The sequence below is a fragment of the Ochotona princeps genome, chromosome 11, assembly GCF_030435755.1.
Source record: "Ochotona princeps isolate mOchPri1 chromosome 11, mOchPri1.hap1, whole genome shotgun sequence".
Taxonomy (NCBI): domain Eukaryota; kingdom Metazoa; phylum Chordata; class Mammalia; order Lagomorpha; family Ochotonidae; genus Ochotona; species Ochotona princeps.
The window spans coordinates 51,694,553-51,721,777 of record NC_080842.1 but is presented as its reverse complement, the minus strand read 5'-3'; the positions used below and the strand labels follow the sequence as shown (position 1 = coordinate 51,721,777).

The window sequence follows — 27,225 nt, the reverse complement described above, 5'->3', positions numbered from 1 at the left end:
GAAATCACTTTTCTGGAAAATGAAACCAGTAGGAATTGCAGTTATCGTAGCATTTCACCTGTTTTAGCTCAAAGTTGTCCATTGAAGATGAAAAACAAAAATCACAATAGGGAAATGGATTCTTCTTGGGCGTTTGAGTGATGTGGTAGTCATAATTTAGCAGGAATTTATAATTCCAATAGTAGCCGTGGTGATCATTTCTAGTATTTCAAAGATATTTCACAGACTTATGACCTGCGATGTATCATTAAAGTCTTTACAAAAATTCTACTAGCAATTTCATCACAACTGCTCCCATTTGTTAGAAAACTGAGGCACATAAAATCTAGAATTGGCCCAGGTTTTCTTAGCTAAATTAAGTGGTGAACCTGGGGTCTGGGATGCAGACTCAGGATGTCTGCTTCCCAAACATCCAACAACCACTGTGCTGTTTTCTCTTTAGTCAATAAGGTTAAGATTCTTAATTAAGGTTCATCCAATATTCCATATATACAGGTTGAGCATTCATTTTTAAAAAATATACAATCCAAAATGTTCCAAAACTGGAAACCATTTGATTTTGACTTGACACTATAAGTGGAGATTTTCACATCTAACCTCATGTAACATGTTGCAGTCAAAACACAGTGCAATAATTTATAATATATATAATTGTCTTCAGGTAAGTTGTAAGATATTTGTGAAATGTCACTGAATTTCACGTTTAGACTTGGTTGCCATCCTCAAAATATTGCATTATGTATGTACAAATATTTTTTTTAAATGGGGAAAAAAATCCCTCAATCTGAAACACTATTTGTTCCAAGCATTTTGTGTAAGGAATACTGAACGTGTTGTAATCTGTGCTGTAGAAATAATGTTAGAAATCATCCCCAAAGGACATGACAATGGGTCCTGGCCAATCAAGTTGAAACCAGCTTTTCATGCAGAGCAACAGAGGTCTCAAAAATGTGTAACTTTTAACTTTTATTTGATTTTGGGTTGATTCTACTGTATCTGGGAGAAATGTGTATAATGGAACACATTAAACACCAATTCTTAAAATTATGATATTTTCATAACCGTATAGATATATATGTATATACTCATTAACAGACTTGCTTCCGTATATTCTTATTTTCAACTTAGACCCTTTGCAACACAGTGATAGAAGACCTTGGAGTATTCTGGTCTCCAAAAGTCACATTGCTTTTCCCTTCCTTCTTTCCTTTCCTACTTCCTTCCTTCTTTCTTTTCTTCCTTCCTTCCTTCCTTTTTGGGTTTTTATAGTTCATTCATTTATTTAATTTTAATTAATAAATAATTTAACATACTTACAAGTACAGGATGATATATGTAGCATACAACTTTTAATGATCAAATTAGAGTAAAATGCATATTCATCACCTCAAAACATTTGTTATTTCAAAACAGCTAGAATTTGAAAGCTCTGACACAGGCACTTCTTTACCATTCAAGTCTCAGTCTAAGTGCTATGTCACCATATCCTTGTTTAGCGTAGCTTGTTAGTCTATTGCCCTTTTAAGATTTAATTGAGATGACTCGATGTAACATTTGCTTTCTATATAGCTTTGTTACTTGAGAAGGCAAATACAATGAATGCAGGCGATTTTTTCTCCTGTTCAAACATTATCTTCGAGGATGAGAACAGTAGTTAGCTCTAAATATTTGTACCTAGGGAGGCCTCAGCTGTTCTTACATTTTGAAGTTTACGATCTATTGTCTTAAAGCTGCACTTGAACTCTTTTGCATCTGTGGTTTAGAGATGATAGTGCGAACTCTTGGCTGACAGGCTAAGGAGTTGATTTCAATCAATTTGCAGATTTGGAGAGAAAGAATTAAATGTCAATGTGCTCTCTACGGGGCTCAGCCAGATACCTCACTGCCAGAGAGCTCTGTGTTTCTGCTACTATGGGATGACTAAATGGAAACAAGTCAGGTGCTGCTGGAATTCTCTGGCCAGACATGCTCAGGATCCTATTGAGACAATGACAGGCAATAGAAAGAAAGACTCTGATGTAAGAGAGAACAGACTTGTAGTTTAAAAAAAAATGTGAGACACCTTCAGTTTTCAACTACCCATGTTTTCTCTATGGCCTATCCAGCTTTGTGAATTAATTAGCTGAAATAATCAAGTTAGACAGTTTTAAAAAGTTACATAGATTTTCCTCGATAAAAGTCTGTCTGATTGATTGTATAGAAATTTCTCGTTTTTTCTCTGCATAATGTCCACCACTTTCTGAATCTGCTTGCCTAGGTAATTCCAGTTGGTCATGCCTTGTATCTCTGCTTTTGGGACCTTTCCCTGGAAGCCTTCTTTGATTTCTCTGTATAGCATAGTGCTATAGTAATTTGCTGATTTCCTTCCCAAGAGACAGCCACTTCTCTATGTTTTCACTGCTGCTAATTTTCCCTCATCATCTTTCCCAATGAGATTATATTACCATAGATATTCTGTCTATGTTTTTTATATTAAAAGGGTAAACTTTTTCTTTCATCACATACCAAACTAAGCTTTCTCTCCTTGAAGGTGAGCTCACCCAGTGGAAAATGAATACGATGTGCAGGCTCCTGCACCATCCTGCTCAATTTTGAATTGCCAAGACTATCGGTTAGATGTGCTTGATAAATACATGTGAATGACAACATAAGATCTTCTGCACACATTAAAAGTGCCCAGCTTTTTTAAAAGGTATACTTATTTTAGAATTACACAGAAAGAAAGAAAGAATGAGAGAAGGAGAGAGGGCTTCCATTAGTTGTTCACTCCCCAGATGGTCGCAATGGCCAGGGCCAGTCTGGCCTGAAGAAAAGGGATTGTGTTCCACATGCATTCAGGAGTTGAACCTGTGAACATATGCAGTGGCAGAACTGCAGGTGGAGGCTTAGATTGCTACACCGCAGCCCAGGTCCCAAAACTGACTATGCTTTAAATTGACAATAGTGAAACTGATCAGCCTGATTAAAAATAGTTTAATATCTACCTACTCTGTTTCATAACTCAGCCTACTGTGGTTTGCTCTTCTCTCTTTTCACTTTGCACAGGTCTCTCCAACAGGGCTCTCCAGCTGCATTTTGTCAGCTCTCTGTCATGCCCCAAATCCTCATAAATACATTCATCAGGATTGGGAAAGAATCTGTTTCCCCTTTTAAGAGTAGCCCACAGAAATAGGAATTGAAACTATGACCTTTATTTTTGTTAGTACAGACTTATTCTAAAAAATTCAGAGTTGAGAAATCCCACTTCAGCTAAGCAGTATTGGAATATGCTAATTGTGAAATGGAAGTTGCCTTACTAGGCTACTGTTCATGAACACAAGATTGTGCATGCATTGATGCATGTGGCAGGAATCTGGTAGAAGCCTTTTTTTTTTCAAAGTTAAAAATGGTTTAAGTAATGGTTAGCAGAGGTTAGGGAACGTGGGCAAGCAGGCAGAAAGGGCAAAGATTGATCAACGGATCTAAATTACAGTTAGGAGAACTAGGTCTGATGTCCCATTGCATAGCTGGGTGAATAAAGATGATAATGTAGTGTGTATCTCCAAAAATCTAGCACAAGTGATTTGAATGTTTTCACCACAAAAAAAAAGATTAATGTTTGAGGACACAGATATAGTAACACTGAGTTGAACATTATACAACATCTGGAAACATCATGAGACATGCTTTAAATATGTATGGATTACAGGTTAACTGAAAAAAAAGAAAAACATTTAGGTATCACAAAGTGCTTTACATGTACAAGACAAGCAATAAATATTGGTATGTATGTACATAATTTCTGAAACTCACGAACATCCACACGCACATCATTATACTGTGTCTGAGTCATGAAGACGGGAAGGTATACGTCATCTTTTACTTCACGCTTGTAAGACTGTCTGTATTGTTCTGCAGCCTCCATCTATCGCTCATTTGTATATTAATTTACTCAGCTGACATGACCTGTATCTCAAAGGTCCTACAGAGAGTGGTGTTCTGTGTATATGCTCTTATTTTTCCCTTGCCTCTCTGGTGTATTTACAGCTCAGACGTGGCTACCCTTTTCATCATCTCGAGCCTCTGCTCCAAACCCTACAGGGGTTCCTAGTTTAACTCAGGTAGAATGCGCCATTGGAGCTTAACTGGACGAACGCGAGGACTTTTTCTCCTTCTCTGACTCAGTTCCAACCACAATGACCATCTTGCTGTTCCTGGAATCTTGCCTGTATGCTTCTGCCTTAGCTATCTGCATAATTTATTCCCGGTGCCTAGCAGGCTCTTCGCCCTCTTACCTGCTGGCCAAACACTGCTAACTCCCTCCACCTCTTTGTCCAAACCTCATCTTCTCTCTACGACCTGCCCTGATTCTACTTACTTTTATTAACTCCACTCTTACCCCCACATTCTGACACTTTTACAAGTCCCTCCATAACTTGACCTAATTTTTTCCTTTCTTCCAAAGCATTGTCACCATCCACGATCATGCCCTCATTGATTGTGTTTACCTTAGGAATATCTCATCCTTCACAGCTAGATTATCTTTGTGACAGCAGGGAACTTTGTTCCTTTTTGTACAAAATCACAACTTCCTGGAGTATTTCCTGGGGCGTGGTAGATTTCCAGAAAAAAAATATTGTTGGGGGGATGAGTGGGTTCCTAAACAGATCTTGCACCTTAAACATAAAAAAAGTGTGAGGAGTGATGTGAGGAGTACCAAGGAAGAAAAAACTTCTAAAATGACACTGGAAGATAAGCAGTATTGGTGATGTGTGCCTGGAGGTAGAGTGGGCAAGGAAGACTTCAGTGTAGAGGTGATGCCTGTAATAAGGAATAATTAGCAACTAGAAACCATCGGCATGAACGACTGATGGAAAGAAGGATGAGGGGTATCAAGGCCCCATGATGGGCAGGAGCGTCCTGCGAGGACTTGAAGGAGAGCCAGCATGTCCAGCAGACCTGTAAAAGCCATGGAGGAATGATGAAGTTGGGGAGATAGAGAAGGTCTTGGTGAGGCAATATATTCGATACAATCTCCTGAAAGTGGCCAACATCAGCAGGACAGGTGAAATTCTGTGGCTGAAAAGGACAGTCATGGCCCCAAACCTTTTCTAAGTTGTTTTTAGACTTTTCTTTTCCTACAAATAATTCAAGTTAATTTAATTCACATGGTGTAGAGTTTATAACTTGCTTAACAAAACAAGCTTCAAAACGTTTCTTACAGATGTTGTGGGTGGGAGGAAGTGGGGAGAACATTGTGTATGTGCGTGTGCTTCTGATGTCATGTAAGGCAGGTGACTGCAGGGCATTTGCTTCTCCGCACCAGCGTGGCTGTGGCTCTTTTACTCTTCCCACTTGCTGGAGGGTTTCACTTTGAAGAAGCACTTCTGATCTGCCAGCTGTAGTCTGCGGGAGGCTGGAGTTTCCCTGTAATACCTAACCCACATATTTATGTAAACCATCTGCTGACACAAGTTTTACTTAGCTTGAACTTCCTTTTTTTTTTTTTTCTGAAAAAAAGAAAAAAAAAGCTGAGCTCATGACATGTGATTTCTAGTAAATAATGGTACTGCTTGGCATTTATTTTCACCGCATTCAATAACCTGCTATGTCAAAGGGAGGAAGTGTGCAGGTGCTAGTGTGACACTCAGGTCTCAATCATCACTTTCTCATGACCTTGGGTTTCCATTACCATCTTCCTATGCTGCTTGAATAATTTTATCCCCTGGCACTATAAAATACTGAAGCAACATTGCTTATGTGAGAATATTTTAAAAGATGACATGCACAGACATTCCAATTCTACTTAGTTTTGTGGATCACATTGATTTTATAAAATTACATTGAATTAAAAAATAAAAGTTTGGCAGTCTGTTGCTAATTATTAAGAAAGAAAAAGGATCATCTATTTTAATTTGTTAAAAATCATGCAAGAGAAATTAAAATTGTGTTTTTGGTTGCTGTTATTTTGTGAAGCAATGAACAAAATGAGGAAAAGTTGTTTAGTTTGCAACAGGATCCTATGTTCTTTTTTCAGAAAGTGTTTCATCTGCTGGTTTAATCAGAGATGATTCTAGCCTCTACTCTATCCAGGTCCCCCTCTGCTTAACATAACCTTCCCTTTGCTTTTGTTTCTCTCCCCTTCTCCTTCTTCTGCGTCTCCTCCTTGCCTCCACCCCCTTCTTCTCCCTTTCCCCTTCTCCATCCCTCTTTCATCTTCTTGCTTGTCTGTGCAAGAGCTGTGTCACGAAAAGTGGCATGGAACACTATAGTCTCCTCTGACTTTCAATCATTAATTTTACAAGCAAAGCATACACATATTCATGTCTAGCCGAGAACATTTAATAATTTAATGACTTAGAATAATAAATGTGTTTGCATTTATTGTGCTAGGACTAGGACCTTTAAAAAGTACAGCACGAGACTCATTAATTCAAGCAGTTTTATTTCTCATGAACTTCAGTTGCTTTGTTTTTCTTTCTGTAGATGCTTCAATCAGCATGTCAATTAACAAAAACCAATTAAGTGCCTAACATTTATGTGTCTGAGATATGGTGTAGGACCTAAATAATGATGATGATGATGCTGAAACTAAAGGCCAAAACCCTGACTTTTAAGCATGTAGTCCAGATCAGGGAATAAAGTATAAACACTTTGATAGCCATAGAACAATGCAAGTGATAAACAGTAGTTGAATACAGCAACACAGCAGTATCAAAAACTAAGAACTAATGACTAATGGTAAATGAGTGGCTAAGATGGTGAGTGCTGGCACGTTTCAGAGAAGGGAAGGATTTCTCCTGAGTGAGGTCATATGGGGACACTTCACAAGAGCAAAGGGGATGCTCAGAATTTTAAGAGTCTGGAGAGGAATAAAGAGGTCATGGATTCCCACAGGAGGGAATATATGAGCCAAAACTCTGAAGCAGCAAAGAACAAGATGTGTGTCTAGAAAGGAAATAAATTCACCAATGAGGGTTGAGTGAAGATTTCAGAAAGCCAGATTCAAAATAAGTTAGGCAAAATTATGGAGGAGTTTGAATGTGTTTCTTAGGTCAACCAGATATTAAAATTCTAAGATGGGCCTTCTGTTAAAATTTATTAAAAGGATATGGGTGGCTTCATAAAATCGAAATCACATACCAGCTAGCGATTCACACTAGACAGCCCTTTATCATATGATCAAACATACCTCTCATCTGCTGATATTCTTGGAGTTGAAATGACCATAAGAAGTTGAAGAAGAAGGTATCTAGTTCATTTATAATTCAGTTTACCACATACCCTAAAAGTAACAGTAAGCTTTTGCAAATATTTAAGCAGGAGACTGACATGATGTAACGTATTAGGGAAAGCACTATGATAGCCTCTGGGATAACTTAGAAGGAGGTGAAATAGCCCGTGGGGGAGAGGGCACTAACCCAATGTAAGATCATGGCAGTTGGTACGATAAGAAATGTGGGTTGGAGAGAGGGTTGATGGGTTGAGATAGAAGGACATGGTGATAGAGGGAACACGTAAGAGCTTGTGAAGGAGGGAATTGTTGAGAGACACAGGAAGCTGGGCAGAGGGATCCTTCTGGAGTGACACCCAGAACAGATATACAGCAGAGTGTTTTGTTGACTTTATTTTAGAACTGTTACTTACACTTCATTCTATCTATACCATCCCTGATACCACTCTCTAATCAACGATTACAACTTTTCCCCACAAGTATTACCTGTCCATTTTTGTATCCCAGACCACCTGCCATGCAACAGACAGTGTTTTCATCACACTTGAACTAAAACTTGTCATTTGCAATTACATATCTGTTGCCAATATCCAAAATTAAGTGTGTGAGGCTTGTCGCATACCTATGCAACTTCTTCGTGTTGCCCTGTCCCAACTACCATCTTTCACTTCAATTTGCTGAGGGCCTCACTTATAAAATGACCTTTACTGGCTGAGAGATTCTTCTCATCCAGGTGACAGCATCAAGTTCATATTAGCTCTACTCTCTCACTTTCCAGAAGCTCTTAACTTTTCCATGCCAGTTAGGCACTGCTTATTTAACAGCCAGAGCACTCAGAGAATTTACTTGTACTAATATATTATAGTCTATTGTAATTTTCACTTATATAAAATTAAATAATAACTAAGAGTTGAATAATTAAAAAAAATTTTTTTGAGAGAGGACAGAGAAGGCATTCCCATTGCTAATTTACTCCCTAGATACCTGCGGTGACCTGGGATAAGCCAGAAGTTTATGGAACTTATTCCCTGAAGTTGGTAACTCCATCCAAGGATTTTCTGTGAACTGCAGGCTCATCATCATCATGTCCCAGAGTTTGCATTAGTAGGGAACTGATATTAAGGATCAGGGCTGGGATCAAACCCAGGTATTCTAATTTGTCATATGGGTGTCTTACCTGCTAAACTAAAAGCTCACTGCACTGCTAGTAATATGACAGAACATTTACACATACTAAACTTATTTGCTGGAAAAGCAACTATTTGTAGAAACTGAGGCATAGGATTTCCACCATAAGGAAATAGCTAGAGAATGCCAAGCTGCTGCTTGAACCTGTTTCACAGCAATTACAGCACTCCCAACCATTACACATAGTCTTCTCTTTTTGACTGAGTTCCTCAGGGCTGGGCACAGAGCTTATTCAATCTTGTAATCCCTTCTCCTAGGATACATTCAATGTTTTGTTTAACTATTTAATGAATAAATGAATGCATGCTGGGAAAGTGGGTTGAGCAATTGGGGGTGGAGTCTTGGTCTCCACTGCAAAAAGTTTTATCTGTTGTTTTCCCAGCTTAGGTTCAGCACAAATTTTTCATGCCTTGAAAATAATTGCTACCACAGGGATTTCTCACACTGTGGCAAGCCTGGGAGGGAGGTGTCTGTGACTGTCCAGACCTATCCTGGCAACGTTCATATCACTCTGTCGGAAAGGCTATTCCTAGCTATAAACCAAACAGAGGAAGCAAGACAATTAGGAAAAAAGAAAAGAAAAAAAAAACTGTGAAACTATTCTAGAAAGAATTGTTCTTAGACATTTAAAGGTATCTTAACAGGTTTTGGGTTGTTGAGATCCTAATCTGAAAATGGGACAATAAAGAGAAGAAATGAAAGTGAAGGGAAGTTCAAACATTGCTATGTACATTTCTTTGATTTACTTTTATATTTAAAAATTGATTAGCTCCTCCCACACTGTTACTTTGATGCATTAAAGACGACCACTGCTTTTGCGAGACTTACTGGGAATGCTGAGCATAGATCTAAGTGTAATAACAGAAGTTAACAATTATGGAACATTTGCACATTCTGTGTGACACAATGTTGTTCAGTCCTCAGTGTATGCTCATATTTTGCATCCACTGTTTTTTCCATTGTTATATTGGAGACTTTGGATTAGAAATCTGAATCTTTTTTGGCCAGTGACATGAGGTCACTGTGGCATCCAGCTGTTTCACTGGTATTCGATTTGGGCATCAGTTCATGTTTCAGGAGCCCCACTCCTGCTCCAGCTCCCGACTCGTGGCCTGAGAATGCAGTGGAGGGTGGCTCAAGTCCTTGGACCCGTGCATGCATGTGGCAGACCCAAGAAGGCTCCTGGCTGTTAACTTTGGATCACTCCACTTCAGCTTTAGTAGCCATTTGGGGAATGAACCAGTGGACAGTGGATCTGTCTGCCTGTCCTCTGTGTAAATCTGCCTTTCAGATAAAAATAAATAAATCTCAAAAAGAAGTCTGATTCTTCTATTGTAGGTTGCTTCTGATGGCCTTTCTTTATTGCCTTCATATATGTTTCATTTATATTTTCTGAACTGTCTAGATCCTCGTTCACTTTACATCCATAGCCATCGCTGAATGTTTCTTCATCTTTTCTGCCTTTAAATATAGGTTTCACCACCACCACCACCACTACTACTACAAAGACAAAGACAAAGAGACAGAGAGATCTTTCATCCTCTGGTTCATTCCCTCAATTCCCATGATAGCCAGAGTTGGACCAGGCCCAAACCATGACCAGTGAACTCCATGTTAGTTTCTCAAATGTGATCCTTTTTATTTCAATTTTTTTGCAGTCTTTTTCCCTCTTTCTCTCTTTAAAAGATTGATTGATCCAAAGGCAGCATAACAGAGAATCTTCTATTTACTCCTTTACTGTTCAAATGCCTTCATCAACAAGACTGGGCCAGGCTGATTGATGACAGGTGCCCAAGTATGTGGGACCATGAGCCACTGCTTCATTAGGTGCATTAGCAGGGAGCTACAGCAGAAACAGAGCCACCAGTACTGGGATATGGGATGCTGGCAGTTTTTGTAAATGGTAGCTTAACCCAGTGTAGCAACCCCTCTTTGCATTTTGTTGGTTTGACCATCATCAGTGACATAAAGCTGTTTCCTTTTGTGACTGAGCTTATCAAAGACTGACGCATATAAGCAATTCTTTCCTCTTTAAATGTAAGATCGAAACCTGAAAAAAGTGACTTCCTAAGAAGTAAGCCATAGGGGAAAAAATGAAGACCAAAAATATGCAGTTAACTGCTAAAAAATGTGCATGAGTTGAGAACAAAGCTAGAGCTGAATTCAACAGAGATAAATCTCCTGTGTCCATTGCTTCCTTGATTGGGAGTCTGCTTTTAACTACAAGCCAGGCATTTTCTGTATTCATCTCCAAGGAAGACCACGTTAGCTCAGCACTTCTTGCTTTGTGTTCAGTTTCTCTCCAGTTCCACTCGTATCCCATTTCTCTCCATATTCATGCTGACCCTTTCATTGTGGAAGTTCTGTGTGGACCATGCAATTTTTTTGAGTGTCCTTGCTTATAATAAAAGGATTATGATATCCTTTAATTAATTTTTAAAAACATTTTCTGTGTATGCTGTGGGAAGGATAAATGCGCACAAAATACACAAAATATGCAGTGAATCCACACCAGTTCCTCAAAAAATTGCCATACCTGCTTCTTCTGTTAATCACATATAGGTATTGGAGTACTTTGAAGCAAGTCACATGTATTATAAATAATTTTCTAAAATAATGGATATATCACATATTTTTTCTGAAATACTTTACAACATCTTTCCAATAAGTAAAGACTTAACAAAAAAAATCATCACAGTATCACTATTATACACAATGAAATTAGCATTCACATTTAATGTTGTCTATTACACAACCTATGGTCTATCTTTACTTATTCAAGTTCTAAGTTTTTTCTTGATTTATTCAATGAATTAACAAACAGCTAAACATAAAACAGGGACCCAACAAGGTCCATATGTTCACTTTGCCTGTGTGCCTCTGCCAATACTGACTGAATTCTTGGTTTATATCATTTCCTTCCACTTCTGTAGCATCCTGTAGAGGTAGGGATTATCATCTCTGTTTTCTAGTCAGAAAGCTCACTGAGAAAATTTCCATGACTGGTTCCATGATACAGCTCTGAAGGAGCAGAGGCCACATCAGGACCCAACCTGTACATATGTTCCTTGTCTAGGTTTTATCCTGTCTTCCTATCCCATTCACAAGGCAGATCTTGGCTCATTCCATGCCCACCACTGTGTCTACCATGACTTATTTCCTTTTCCCACTTTGAGAGGTAGACCTTTCAGCATCCACTGGGGTGGGAGTTGTACGTTTTGTTGACTAGCTTTGGCATAGTGCCCCTGTGGCTTTGGGCAAAGGTTTCTCTCTCTCTCTCTTTCTCTCTCTCTCTCTTTTCTCTCTTTCTCTGGAAGTTTTCAACTGCTGCTCCAGAAACATGATTCCCTCAGTTTTCTTGGTTTTGAATGGTTCATTACTTCTAAACAATCCAACAAGCTTCTCCGTTGTATTCACAGAATGAGATCTGCCCTTGCTTTGTTTTCAGAGCAAAGATAGGTTCATTGCTTTACAGAACATCTCCAGCTTTCTCTAAGCTAGTCTTTGAGTGCAGCTCCAATGCCTTTGGTTGACAGCTTGTTACTTAGACACCCGTAAGATGCTACCATAACTGTGAAAGACAAAAATATTTTCCACATATGATTATCTGAAAGATATCCTTTCTAGCAAGTAAACCGGGAATCTTTGGGTCTAGAGCTTTTCTCAGAGTTTGGAATTGCAGATACTTTCTTTTCTTTTACAGGCAAGACACCCATCAGCCTTAAATAAAAACAGGTTCATGTGGTGAGACAATGGTGGTTTTTCTTATTTTTTTTCTCACCCTTTGAGTAGATTTCAGGTTGATGCTAACAGGTTTGCACATCTCACCAACATTTCCCAAGCTTCCCTCCTAGCAGAAAAGAGCTGTCTAAGTCAGAGATCTTGGCTGACAAGAGAATTTAGTGCCACTGATTTGCTTTAATTGTATCAATGTTTCCTTGTATATGTGCAAGTGAAATTGTATTCCAGTTAATAGTTAAAATGTAAATGTTTCTTTAAAGTGCATTTATGTGGGCAACAAAACTGAGTCATCTTGAAATATACCAGTACCTAGCAACATTTTGAGCATTTTTTATGTACAATGCCCTTTTCCTAGTTACATGACCTAATTCAATGTATCCTTTCAAAATTAACTAAATGATAACTATTATACTCATTTTAAAAATGAGCAACATGAAGCACAAAGGGAATAATTTGCTCAAGGACCTAAATTCATTGAACAGTATTAGGAGTTGAGATATTTGCCTCCATTTTTACTGATTTTGTACATTTTATGTGTAGCACAATGTATAGTATGACTGGCTAAAAAGTTCTGCATTTCAAACTGCATTGTACATACGTTGAACTTTGAGTTGTCAGTAAGCTACCTGGACTCTTACAGATGTCAATTTAAATGTTTATCTGTCAGTTAGTGTGTGTGTGCATTTGATCAACTTATTTTATCTTTCTAGATCTGTAGTATAATGATACTATATAATCACTAGACTATCCAGTGCTATTCTGCCAAAGTTATATAACATGCTTTAAGTTTCTAGAATGATTCCTAGTATATGGTAATTAAAAAGTAGTACCTGATATTATTACCCAGAGGCAGTATTAGTTATTAAGTTAAGGCTTTGGGCAGACCTCGTTTTTATGACTATAACCTACCCTTTTGCCTTGAAGAAATTACATCTGTGAAATGATGAGGATATCTTAAACCACAGTCATAAGTTGTGAATGAAATAATATAGTCACGTTTATTCTCACTTGATGCCAATGTAAGATCATATTTAATTTTTTATTATCTTGAACCTATAACTATAGTATAAATTGTTCTGCTACCATTAATCTTCATATCAGATTCCCTCTTTGATCAACATTCTATCTAGCTTGTTTATAATGAAAATTAAGAATTCCATAAGAGTGTTACATTATAAAATTCAGAATATAATTTACTAATATAATGCAATAAATACATTCAAGAAATGGCTGCTATGAGTTAAGGAGGCTGATATGCAAAATGAATGCAGAGGAGTGTAAGCAGCAAAATCTGACTTACATGATGCCCTCAACACATCTGATAAAAATTCATGTTAATATTAGAAAAATGTCAGTTATGCACGCTTTCTTAATCTCTTGTTAATCTTATCACTTTCACTCATCTGTCTTCTAATTAAAACATAAATGACCTATTAACCTGAAAATTTTGCAGGAAAATTGCAGGGGTGGAAAGAGTGTAAGGTTATACTTTGAAGGAAGATTATTGCCGCAAAACAGTATAATGATCACCTGTAAAATCTCCTATGCACAATTCCCCGAGGTTGAATCATAAGAATAACAACGGTGACATGTTTTTTGAATGTTTTTACAGATCTGTTGCTAACCAATGTCATGTGGCGTCTGTACTCAATGGTATTAAAAATGCTACATTCTTTTGATTGCTATTTTACCCAAGAACGTGTTCTACTATGGATACCCCAGAACTGGCAGACAGTAGAAATTAGAGAGGATAAATTCCAACATACATTATTTCTGCATTTGCCAAATGACGTAGCATTATTGCGAGTGTCCTTGAACTTGATAACCACCCAACTTCTCAGTTAAAAGAGAATTTTGCTTCATGATTGAAAGTTAAAGTTTATTTCATTTTTCTCATTTATCACTTTAAAATATCTGTGAAATTGTGGGAAGGATTTACCAAATGTTCTTGACTGCCTCCTTTTCTAATGGTGTTGTTAGGGTTTATTGCATTGTATTTATTAGTTTACTAAAAATATTTATTAGTTTACTAAAATATTACTAAATATAGAAGCATGGTAAGATATACATGTTAGTATACATATATTGCAGTATTAAATGTGATATATGAAGTATAGAAGTGCACTTTGCATATTTATAATTCCATCCATCGGAGGCTAGCAGGTGTCTACAGGGGAGCACTGTAACTGCTGGTGATTGTTTCCCAGTTGAACCTCTTTGATGCCTGCCTAGGGCCTTAGGGAAAAGGTGTAATTAAAAAGTGGAAGATCTGTTTCACTGAGCTCTGTAACACAGTCAGTGTTGTTCTAACATCATGTGACATTTTACCGCATGGTTCCTATACCAGCAGAACTTAGGAGTGTCCACAGAGGAGTTGCACTGCCTGGGGAGAGAATCAGGAGCAACTGGGTGCTCCATTAACGAGCAGGGCACTTTGGTAACCATGGCAGGACCCAGCAAACAGTGACTAGAAAGCAGGTTTCTACTGAATCCTGTGGTAAGCACAGATGTCACACAACTGCGCCTCTGGGGTATCTTGGGAGTGAAAATGCAGCCTGTGGTGAAGGCCTGCATGGTGACAGATGCAGGGCTGCTAGAAATACCTGGACAGGACTTTGCCAGAAGCTGGAGCTTCTGCCTGGGGAGATAGACACTAGAGCAGGGACAACTGCATGATGCCTGTGCTGCAATTTATGGCATTATCCAATAGAAACATTAATACTACCATTACTCCTCATGTAAGAAGCAATTAGAATGATATTTGTCTGACAGGGTTCTGGAAATCACCACATTTTAAATAAGGCTATTTCTCCCTTACATTTCCCAGGGTGTATTTTTAGGTGTGCTAGTTGTTGGTAAGCCATGCAGGTGCTACATAACAGTGGTTCTGTGTAGTCACGTCTCAGCATTGGAAGCATCAAGCTCACATCTACAACTTTGACCTCATCAGAGACCAATTAAGTCCATTTGTAAGCTTTGTTTTCCCCTTTTTCTCAGAATTCACTCTCATGAACACTGGGCTTTGAGATTCATGTTTTCTTTTTATAAACGAAAATCTTCTTTAAAAAGATTTATTTATTTTTATTGGAAAGTCAAATTTACAGAGAGGAAAGACAGAGAGAATGATATTCTGTCTGCTGGTTCACTCCCCAAGTGGCCCCAATAGCCAGAGCTGAGCCCATCTGAAGCCAGGAGCCTCTTCCAGGTTTCCCACACAGATGCAGGATCCCAAGGCTTTAGGGCTGTCCTCTACTGCTTTCTCAGGCCACAAGCAGGGAACTGGATGGGAAGTGGAGTGGCTGGAACTAAAACTGGTGCCCACAAGAGATCCCGGCAGATGCAAGGTGAGGATTTAGCCTGCTAGGCTACCGCGCTGGGCCTGCTTTAGTTTCTAAAGGACTAGATGATGAAACCTCTTGCTGGGAGACAGGCAGGCAGGGTTGTGTTGCAAAGTTTGGGCAAGACTTGAAATATCTGCCTTAGGGAATGGTGGAAGAATTCTACAGGGGTACACAGAAATGTTGCTAAGCATCTCTGATAATAGGAAATCCCAAATGCCTGGAAGTACCTACAAAAGGACTTGAAGAGGCTTATGGGAAAATGAAATCTGAAGCACAAGTTGCTTTTGAAGAAATGTTTTATATTGATGCATCATTTCTCATAATGTGCATTTTCTATGTATTATTAAAAAAAGTAAGAAGTTAAGTGAGGCTTCGGTTTTGATGCTGTTAACCACTTGCAACTAGCTTGGGTCTATTCTGTGCTTAGCAAGATAAATATGATACATCTGTGTCTATCTGGATTATTTACTCCTTTTCACTGATGTCCTTGAATGGCAAATTGAAGGAAAAGTGCCCCACAAGCCCTGCTTTAGCCTCAAGACAGGGATGTGTGAAGGGAAGTGAGGCGAGCTGGAAAGTCACATTTATATTTACACAATGGTCTCTGAGTTGTACAGTGTTGAAAATGGCATTTAAGAAATTGTACTTAGCAAATTAAGATATACATTATTAATCTAAAGACAAACAACAAATAACCAGCCTCCTTTAGCAAACAACAGACAAAATGGAATAGCACGCTAAAAAAATAAAAAGGGGGAGAGAAAAGATCAGGCAAAAGTTAGAGCTGACCTTGTTGCAGAAGTACTGGGAACCGTGGGAAAGGAGGCTGCCCAGGGCAAGGCTAGAATGCCCTATTTTACTTGGGTACTTGGGGAATGTCTCTGGTCGCTTATGACATTCAAAAGGTAGTATACAGGAAAAACTGCAAAGAAAAATTCATAAAATTGTGCAAATAAACCAGGAAGGAAAAGGAATAAGGACAAATAGAATTGAAACATTGCAGATCAGTAGGAGACCACGTGGCTGGAAATTTGCAAGGCTCCCACGCTACCACCACTTATCACTTGTGTGTTGTGTAGCCTGAATTTTCCTACGTGTGACAAAATGCACATATCTGAACACCTGAATCACTCTCACCGAATCATGATACCCTGGGACATCTGGGAACCAAGAAGGACTGAGAGGTAAAGCCTGCTCATATAAAGAAAGGACAAAAATAATCCAGTGCATACCACCTGTCCCAGGCTCCATGCAAGAGGTGGGCTTTTTAACCAGAGTGGCAGAATCTGCACACTATTTAAACTGGGACTTCTCAGCAGTCCTTTTAAGGGTTCTAACACATAGTTATGCAAGAAATATCATGTACATGTCCTTTATAGTGCTATCATATCACATATTTAACCTTAGCATTTCTTCCCACTTAAGGTTCTTAATGTAAGGTTTGTATGCATTTATACATTTATTAAAGATAAGAATGCCTGCAAATTATGGTATTCAGATTCAACTAACATTGAGTATTAAGTGGGAACCAGTGTGCTACACAGCAATATACAGCACTTTAATCATCACTGTATCGCTCAAGTGAGATTTTTTTTGAAAGATGGAAATAATTATAGATTCACAGGAAGTTGCAAAAATAGCACGAAGAGGTTTCCTGCAGTCTTTACACAGTTTTTTTCTCAGTGATTATCTCTTGCATAACTATAGAGCAATGTGAAAACCACAAGGTCTACACTGATATGATGTGTGTTTATAGCTCTGTTCTTTTTTCATGTGCGTGGATTTGTGTAACCAAGATGCAGAAGTATTCTTTTACCACAAAGTTCTGTTTCCTGGGGCTTCTTTTACAGTCACATCCCTACCATCCCTACGTGCTAGCAATTGCTGCTGATCTGTTCTATATTTTTATAATTTCACAACTTCAACACTGTGTTTAAAAAGACATAGGTTCCGTAACTTAAGAGGCTTAATTTTTATTGGAGGCAGTACTCCAAGGCCTTGCAAGTTGCTGCATATGCCTTCTTTATTGTTGAGTAACATGCCATAGTTTGCATGTACTAAATTTTGTTTAATCACTCACTCCTTGAAAAACAGTTTCATTGTTTCTAGTGCTGGGCTATTATAAATAATGTTGCTGTAAATATTTGCGTATAAATTTTGTGATGTAGGTTTTAACAAACACATTTTAGAGTGATTCAGATTCAACTAACTTTGAGTATTAAGTGGGAACCAGTGTGCTACACAGCAATATACAGCACTTTAATCATCATTGTATCGCTCAAGTTCATTCTCTCAAGAAACACTAATATACAACTCAGTCTCCTCAAAACCTAGCTGTTTTATTATGTGTGTATTGTTTCTACCACCACCCTATATTAATGGAGAACAAACTATTCTACAAACAGCTTAGAAAAGCAATGATTATGGGCCCAGCGGCTTGGCCTAGCAGCTAAAGTCCTCGCCTTGAACACCCCGGGATCCCATATGGGCGCCGGTTCTAATCCCGGCAGCTCCACTTCCCATCCAGCTCCCTGCTTGTGGCCTGGGAAAGCAGTTGAGGACGGCCCAATGCATTGGGACCCTGCACGCGCGTGGGAGACCTGGAAGAGGGTCCCAGTTCCCGGCTTCAGATCGGCGCACACCGGCCCATTGCGGCTCACTTGGGGAGTGAATCATCGGACGGAAGATCTTTCTCTCTGTCTCTCCTCCTCTGTGTATATCTGGCTGTAATAAAATGAATAAATCTTTTTTTTTAAAAAAAGAAAAGCAATGATTAGGCTTGTAATTCCTGATAAAATGTTCACTTTAGAGTGCTCTGCTCAATGATTGCTGTTTACAACACTGTACAGTGTTGCCCACTAATTACTTACAAAGCTATTGTTGGAGCAGCAGCTTTTAGGTGTTGAGCCCACTGCTGAGAGTTGAAACATTGTGTTTATGCCTGGCCATGAGATATTTTACAAATTCACCATATTTGTGTCATGGAGATAACCTGATCTATATTTATTGCTTCCAAAAGTTTTACATTTTAATTTGAGCGTGTGTGTTTCTGCATTCAGGTGAGTGTAATAATTATATTTAAATGTGCATTCTTAGATTTGTTGAACTATTTGGATCAATGTACTTTTTCTTGTTTTAGGGAAACAGTTGTTGAGAATGTATGCTCAACTACCAGATCCTAATTTTGTAAGGAACTTTATTCAGTACTCCTCTGAAGTAAAAGACAGGCACAGATGGATTTTTTTTGTGGAGCTTGTTGGCCAGAGAATGCTTTCTTCTGTTAACCCTGTGACCCTTTTTCCCTTAGCATGAAAAGTTTATCAACCGTCCACAGAGTACCAAACGAATTTCTACAGATCCTCTAGGTAAGGAATATTTGCACTGTCATTATCATAATGATTTTCCCTCTTATATTTTATGTATGTATGACTCTTTTCTTTAAAAAGAATGGAAAAAGTAATTTTTCAACTTGGTTATTGTTTATCAGCTTACCCTGTATATTTTCCTCTGGTAAGTCATAAACATGTAAACCAAAATATCATTCTCAAATATGAAAATAATTAAAGTCAGCTTGAAGAAATCTTCAAGAAGCATGAATTTTATTAAGTGTTGTTTTACTCAGTTAATATGTAAATTCTTAGTAAATACAAAACTGCAGTTGTAGGGAATGTTGACTGACAAGGTATCTTAAGTATGTTCAGTTCAGCCCAGCAGTTGAGGTCAATTTATTTGGAACTATAAAGGAAACTTGTAATAGTTTGTGGTCATACAGAAGTTATTTGCATAAAAATGCAGATCTCATGGAAGGTGGCTGTTGCACACCCTTGTTCTGCTTTAACTTTTAAGCAAACTCATTTTGTGATATTAGTAGAGGATATCATTGTTGGTCTTCAGAGAATATCATTGAGTATGTTTTGGTTTCTGGATTAGGCCCACAATTGATGGAGCAGAATTACAACCACTTTACCCCTGAGAATTTAGGCAGAAATAAATAAGACTCACTAAGCTATATAAGGAATAGCTTGAGAATAAATTCAAGTATGATACATACTCTCAGATATCATACACATTTATGAAAATGACAGTTAGGCATTGGAAAAATAAAAACATATGGAAGTTATCAAGTTGAATAATATTAAAGTTTTAAGTTAAAAGAAAGGCATGGTCACTGCCATTGTTAATCACCAGAGAGTACACACACTGGCTGAGCATCTTTGGCCTCAAAATTCAAAATCTGAAATATTTTGAGGACTAACATAGTTCCACACATGGAAAGCTCCATGCCTGATTTCAAATCCAGTCACAGTCAAAATTCAGGCTTCCTAAGCATGCTGCATATACCTATCTGCAGGTTATTTTATACATGAAATGCAAATGCCATGTTAGCCTTGGTCCCAGTCCTCACAATAGCTCATTACTTTGTACAAATATTCCAAAAATCCAAAAAGTTTCAAAATTCAAAACAAATCTATTCCCAAACATTTTGAATGAGATATTGAGTGTATATCATCCGATAATATTAAGGGTCCTCCGTATGTTTGCTAGATTGTCCTAGATTGTCACACAAGTGGGACATATTGGTACTTATAGAAATCCTTCTACAGAGTTAATGTCATCATAATTGTTGTAGGAAGACTGATGATAGAAGAATTTAGGTTTTGAATAGGGTAAATCTATTAAAAGCTTTAAATGCCCAAATCAAAAGTTTAGAAAAATAGGAGAAACCTATAAGAGATTTTCATTGACAGGGATCTTATATAATCAGAATAGACTTGCAAAACCTTGTTATGTAAGTTGTGTGGAAGACTAAATAGTCAAACCCTGTGACATGAATACAAGTTAGAATCCTGGTTACTATAATACTCTAGAAAATAGAGTCATTGAGTCTTACAGTAGGGGACATGTCTGAGTATTTGTAGTTAACTGTTAGAATTTAAAGCAAGGGATAAGAAATAATGGTCCATAAGAAATTTGAATAATATCTTATGTTTTAGATTGCTCACCTGAGTGAGCACTTCAAATAGGGGAAGATGTCCAAGAAGAAGACATTGTAGATCAGGGATATTTTGCCCATTAGTAGTACATCAATGAAAGTTGCTGAATACATTCACAGGAGAGAAACCAAGATGTGTCAATGAAAAAGCAGTGATTGGTTAGTATTCGGGGAAAGAAATTCAGCAAACGGGCAAGAGAGAGAAGAGAGGGTATGGAATCCAAATGCAGGAGTGGAATGCTTCATGGAAGCTAGAGAGATGCTGAGGACGAGTTTTTGTAACTGGTAATCATGAGGGCCCTCGGAAGACTGGAAGCAACAACTTTACCATAGTTTTAAGAGTGTGTATAGAACCTCTAAAACAAAAAGTGGTATGTTGAGGATGAAGAATTTGAAGCCACCCATTTATGCTACACATGAAAGGCTTGTACGATACGAGAAAGAGAAGAAGGACCTCGGGAGCTTGGTGTGGTGGCAGAAGGAAGGAGAGAGGAGTGTGCACGCATGAGATGGGGCACTCTGTCTGGCAGAAGAAGTTAAAGGACCGGTGGAAGGGAAAGTATTTGATGAAAAAGACATGCAATCCAGTCAATGTGGAGGCGTCAGATTGTTAAGAAAATGATCTGGAAATTAAAATTATAGAAACCTGTGTCAAATGGTTTTGGGTAAATTTGGAGAAATGGAAATCAGTTGCATGACACAGAATGAGAGTGAGATTGGGGCAGTTGGATGGGAGAAAAGTTTTGGGTTATTATGGGAAAATTTTAGTAAAGGACATGTTTGGTGGATCCATAAACTACTAAGTACTGAAATTGTGTAAAGCTGCATAGTGCTTGTTGATCACACTCAACGCACTTTTTTCTGTTTGGGAAATTCAGGTTCAATGAAGTGTGATTGAAGCAGGATTCAGGGCGATAAACTGAAAGTGAAAGCAAAGGGAGCAACATATATAAAGGTGATGAAAGAACATGATTGATATTTATAAGGGCATTCCTAGTTCAGAGGTGTATGAAACCGTGCAGGGAGTGATTCAAAGTAGGGTCTCCAAAGGAATTGCATTGTTTTTGGAAACAAATAGCTTCCTAAGCAGAATCAAAGGGAGTGTGGCCATGAAAGTGTAGGGACTGAAACTCAGTAATAATACTGAGAAGTTGCAATCAAGGAAGCAGAGTAATTCTGGCAGGTTTTAAAACACCAGGGTTGGCCATTAAAGTCAGTTGTTAGTTTGGAGTCATGATACAGGTCATTGGATTAATGCACCATGTGCTGATATAGTTGCCTGCTGATGGCAGGAGATAACTCAGAGTCCAACTTACCACTCAGTAGCCTAATTATCCAGTGAATGTATTGCACAATGGTAAGAGAGTATTGGTTTGAAAGTAACAATTAAGACCACAGATGCCTTGGCTCTTTTTCCAAAGTAAATTTCACAGCAAAGTAGCTTGTGTTGTGAACTATGAATGCAATTTATGGGAAAAGGTAATGGAAGGAGTAGTTGAGTAACAAACAGATATGAAATCTTTGTTCATGTTAGACTGGGGAAACTGTTAGAATAGGATTGGAATATGCAAGGGAAAATATGAGCAAGAGGTGTTCCCCTTGGTGGACATGAGTTTAGCACTGGCAGAGATCCAGAGGTCTCAATTGTCCATCTGGAGCAGGTAGATGTCCTGTAAACTGATGTGGTGGGTTAGAGCAGCACATTCCGCAAAGAAGCATCCTAACACCACGTGTTCTGCATGTGCCCCACAGAAGTGCTTTGGGATAACTTGCTGCACTGGCTGGCAGAGGAGCTTTCGGAAGAAAATGCTGAGGCTCTTCCCACCTGCCTCCCTGTGCGCCATAGCACCGTGCAGCTCATCAGGCTCAAGCACCCTGGCGATCTCACAGAACAGATCCATGAGCTTCTTTGCTTTTGGAAAAAATCGCTGCCTACATCCACTGACAAACTTCGCCTGCTGGCCCGCCATCTTCGCAAGATGGGCAGGAGTGATCTGGCAGAACAGCTCAAATTCAAGTGGGAAAATAAAGTGTTCACTGAGCCACAGCAGTGGTTTGATATGGTGGCCGAATGAAAACTGCTGTTTCTATTCCATTTGCCCTAGGAAAAGGCCCATGGGTGGTTTTAAGACTGCTTCTGTCAACATTCTCTGAGCAGTTTCCAAGTAACATTGTTTGATGTAGGCCTGTTTGGTAGATGTACTATTGAGAAATCAATTGAGGCAATGGAAAATGGAAACTAATAAAAGGTATTCCTGGGTGTGAGCGCTCCTTCCGGCTTGCATGATGTGTGTTCTGCGACCAGGACCATCTTGCGCTCCCACTCTGAGTCTCCCCTGCGTGTGACCTGTGACCTCTCACAAGTACTCCTCTTCTCCCCCACTCTAACCTCAGTCCCTGGGACACACATTCCCATCTACCCTTTCACAGACACACACAACCCTCTTCACATCCAGCGGCACATTTCCCCCCAGAATTAAACAATGCACATAATATTGCCAGAGTAAAACAAATGTAATAGTATATAATGAAAAAAGTTCATCTTTACTCATCTAGGAAACTGAGGGAATTATTCCAGTATGTGATTGTACGGGAGTACTTAAGAGAGGTCTTGAAAAATAGTTAACCCACAAAAAAAAAACACAAGTTTATTTTGATATACAAAGTTTGAAATTCACGCACAGATGTTTAATAGTATGAATTTTCCATGAATGCTTTGAAATTCCCTCTTGTGTAGTATCTGTACCCTATTTTGGGAAACTACAATTAAACCTTTGGCATAATCATTATTGAGGTGCCCATTTTATACATAGGGACAAGAATATGCTACCATTTTCAGTAGTATCAAATGACATCAATTTCACTAATGAGGACTCATTACCATCATCATTGTGCTGATTAGTAATCATTTTATAAACAAAACCTTAAGCTTGTTTTATTTGTCAGCAAAACATGCTCTTCAGTCAGTCATCATGATTCAATACTGTATCTGAAGCTTCCATTCTTGATTACAGCAACTGCTTATTACTAAAATGTCGATTAAATGAACTCGCAAGTAATGTCAGGTTCCACACTCTAGTGTTTTAGCATACAATGGAAACAAGTGAGCTAGCTAGGTTAAGAGAACATCAAAATCCAGCTTCCAAAATGGTTAAATTCTGATGAACATTTCTTTCTCGAAGCATTTGTCCGACTGCTTGGCACAGTGATTAAGAAGCAGAGTGCTTGAGTTCATGACTTGGTTTCACTTTCAGCTCCATCTTCTTGCTGAGTGTGAAACCTGGGCAGTGGCAGGCAAAGGCCAGAGTACTGGAGTCTCTGTCACCCATTTAGGAGACCAAGATTAGCTGGTGGGCTCCCAGCTTTGCCCAGCCCCAGCCGCAGACATTTAGGGAGAGAACCCACACACCATCTCTTCCTCTGCATCTCCCTATTTATTGCTCTACCTTCTAAAACAAAACTAAATACAAATCTAAAATTAATTACATTGAGAAAGACAGAGAAAGTGAGCACCCACTCATTCTTCCCTCCCTCCAAATTCTTCACAGTTTTTCCTGGCCAGGGCCAAAGCTGGGAGCTGGGCACTTAATCCAGGTCTCCCACATGGATGAGGGGTATCCCACTAGTCCAGCATCATCACCACCATCCAGTCTGCATCAGCAGGAAGCTGGATTCAGGAACCAGAGCCAGAAGTTGAACTCAGAACTCCAATGTGGGACACTGTCATAACCACTACGTCGAACACTCACTCTATGTCTTTGATTCAGTTTTTCTCAAGAGGATATTATTGGCATTTTGAGTAGAATAATGAATTTTTTTGTTAACCTGGATTGGTTCATGCATTAGAACACTCAGGATTTATGATCTCCGAGAAGTAAATGCACGATACAAAGCTTCCACCCTAGCAAGTATAACATGCAAAATTCCTTCTACTTTGTATTTGAGGGTGAGGGGTAACAGGGAAGATGTTTTGAATCACTGTATTAAGTGTTGTATAAAGTTGGATGGAAAGAAAGTGAGCGAAAGACACTAAAGAAAATGGCATGCCAAACCAAGAAGGTTCTCCTTCACTCTTTCCCACGCTAGGAGTGTTGGCAGGACCTTTCCCAGAAGTCTCAGCGAGGAGTCCAGAGCTGTGGTAGCAAATGAAAAGCTTGTCTCAAGCTCCTGGAAGTTAGAAGAGGGAAGAAATGTTGCATGAGGTCAAACTCCTGGCCAATGCAGCTGGGGGGTTTCCATGTTGCTAAGCAAGTGTCACTTCTGTGATGCTGCCCTGCACAGCGTCCTGTGCTGTCCCCGGGTCCTGACAGGAGCCACGGCACCGAATCCCCCCTTCATTTCGTCTCCCACGTCTCTTTCCCTGGAAATTCCCACTCCTCACTGCCAGTCTGGATTTATTATTATTAAACATGCTTGGTGAGTTCCTTATTTAATTTGCTTATTTGATTTCTGCAAATAAGTACGCAGCATCATGCATGTTTCCCAAGAGTCTTGTCTCTTGTTCACTGACTTGTGTTTCTACTTCCTGGAACGCGGACTGGCACCCAGTATGCATTTTTATTTTGTTGTCCTTACTTTACAAATCAGAAAACTGCACGTTGACAATTCAGCAGCACTGAGTCAGGGTACAGCAAATGATTCTATTGTCAAAGTTCCTCACCTGCCCCCACACCCCCACCAAACCTTCCTCATGTGCAATCTCGGGTGATATTTTTTTCAGATTCCTGGATGTGCAGACTAGACTAATTGTCCATGGTACCTTATTCTCAAGTTTAGTTATAGCAGTCTCACAAGCTTTGGTAAATGCTTATTATTTATTATTATTATTACTTACCTCTTTTCCTCCAGCAAGCTTTTAAATATGACAACAGAAGTTTAAGTTATACGCATCTGTGAATTTCTGGTACTCTTCCCAAATCTAGGGCTCCCCCTTCCTCTCCATGTGCTGGAGTGACCCTAGTGGTTCAGTGAGACCCCCATAGTCCCTCTGCTCTCATGGAACTGAGTCAGTTAACCCCCATGTGTGGAATTGCAGATGACTTTCCTGTGGTCTCCACATGACAGGACACTGGTATGGTTCCCCCGTCCTCTGTCCAGGGATCCTCAAAGCTGGCTGTGTGGTGCACTCAGCAGAAGGCACCTCCAACTATTCTGAGAAATTTCAATTGCATTTTTAATCTGGAACGTGTCCTGGGAATCACACAGTTGCACAGATGGTGCTAACTTGCACCTAGGATTAAGGATAATTTTTATACCCAAAGGGAGCCAGAAAAAAACTGAAAGGATTTTTATAATTCAGGTTGCCAAGACCCAAATTCAATCCCATAAGGCGAACTCCCTGGGAGTAGAACTGAAGAAGCCGTATGCTCACATATACCTTAGATTATGTTTACACTCATGGAAGTACAAAACCATTGTCTATTGTTTGCCACTTCCTGTCCAAAGCACTCTTTTCTTCTACATTGTTTTTTTTTTTCAGTTAATATTAAGCGAAGTGTAGCATAAGAGAGAAGTAAAAAGAAGCAGAGCCAGCCATGAGCTAGACTGAGATCACTGCTTTTCTCTTACTGTAGAGTCATCTTTTGAACAGCTCATCACTTCACAAGACAAAGTAGAGTGGGGCTGAGGATTCGAGGTGGAAACTTAGGGTAGCTCGGAAGAAGTGGCTCAGCTAGTCCTCCTGGTAGCATTGGAGATTCATTTTCCAGTTGTAGTAAAAGGACTTGTCACCATCAGAAAGGCCTGGCCGCCCAAGAAGCTGCTTATTGTACAGGGTTAAGTCATGTGTTGTAAGCACATGGTTCACACATCTTTCACATCAAGAATTATGGTTTCACTTTTCTCTTATTCTAAAAAGTGTAACTATATTCCATGATGATTGCATGTGTTAAAATTATTTAGTGCATATTAGAATATTTAACTGCACTTAGACTTAGTTTTGCTCATTGTTACAAAGGTTGAAAATCCCCAAAATGGACGTGACCCAGACCCTTGCTCCCACTGTCAGGAACCCTAGAAGTCTTCTTTCGTGAGTCACAGCAACTACCAAGATGCCACCACCAGGGGGCAGCAGTGTCTCAGAAAACATTAAAGAAACATTCAAACAAATTTTTATGTAGTGAAAAACTCGTTTTGTCTACTTAAAAAATGTTAAACTATTTTTAAAAAGAGGGAATAATTTGATCTACAGTCACTATACGATCAATATAAAAGTTTATTATCTGGCAATTCACTAATGCTCTAACAGTCTGAAAAGTCTAATTTCATTTTATAGGAAGGAGCTAGTGAAGCACCACAGACAGACCACTGCCTTTTAAAGAACATGACGGGCCTTGCGTTTTCTCTTTCATTAGCCAAAGTAACTTAACCAGTGACACAGTGTATCTAGTCTGGGAACTGGCTTTTGGAATTTCTATGAACTTGCTAGAAACAAAAGTGAAGTATGAACTATTGGTAATATTATGAAACAAGTGTAGTTTTTACTCACTTCATGTTACAATAAATGCTATTGACCGGCATGAATTCCAAAGACTCATGCTCTGATGTTTGTAGTACTGATCAGAAGTGTTCTTGGTGCTTTGTTAATCAGTGGCTAACCTATATCACAACAGACTTGTGAGTTAGGATTATTATTTTGAAAATGATTAGATAATATTTTTCATAATATTATCTTAATTGTGATCTTACAACAATAAATTCTGTGAGATGGATTCTAAACACAGCTGGCCATTGTCACTCCTTTCACAACA

At 38.9% G+C, this 27,225-nt stretch overlaps 1 protein-coding gene across 2 annotated transcripts in view; it reads left to right on the top strand.

Moving 5' to 3' along the window:
• Positions 1-23,098, top strand: part of DTHD1 (death domain containing 1) — a 50,596-nt gene extending 27,498 nt beyond the window's left edge. For both annotated transcript variants that reach the window (XM_004579329.4, XM_058670226.1), the window contains 2 exons: positions 18,791-18,848; positions 22,229-23,098. In XM_004579329.4, coding sequence (XP_004579386.4) covers positions 18,791-18,848; positions 22,229-22,551 — 381 coding nt within the window. In that variant the 3' untranslated portion in view covers positions 22,552-23,098. The remainder of the gene's footprint in view (positions 1-18,790; positions 18,849-22,228) is intronic.
• Positions 23,099-27,225: the final 4,127 nt, after the last annotated feature.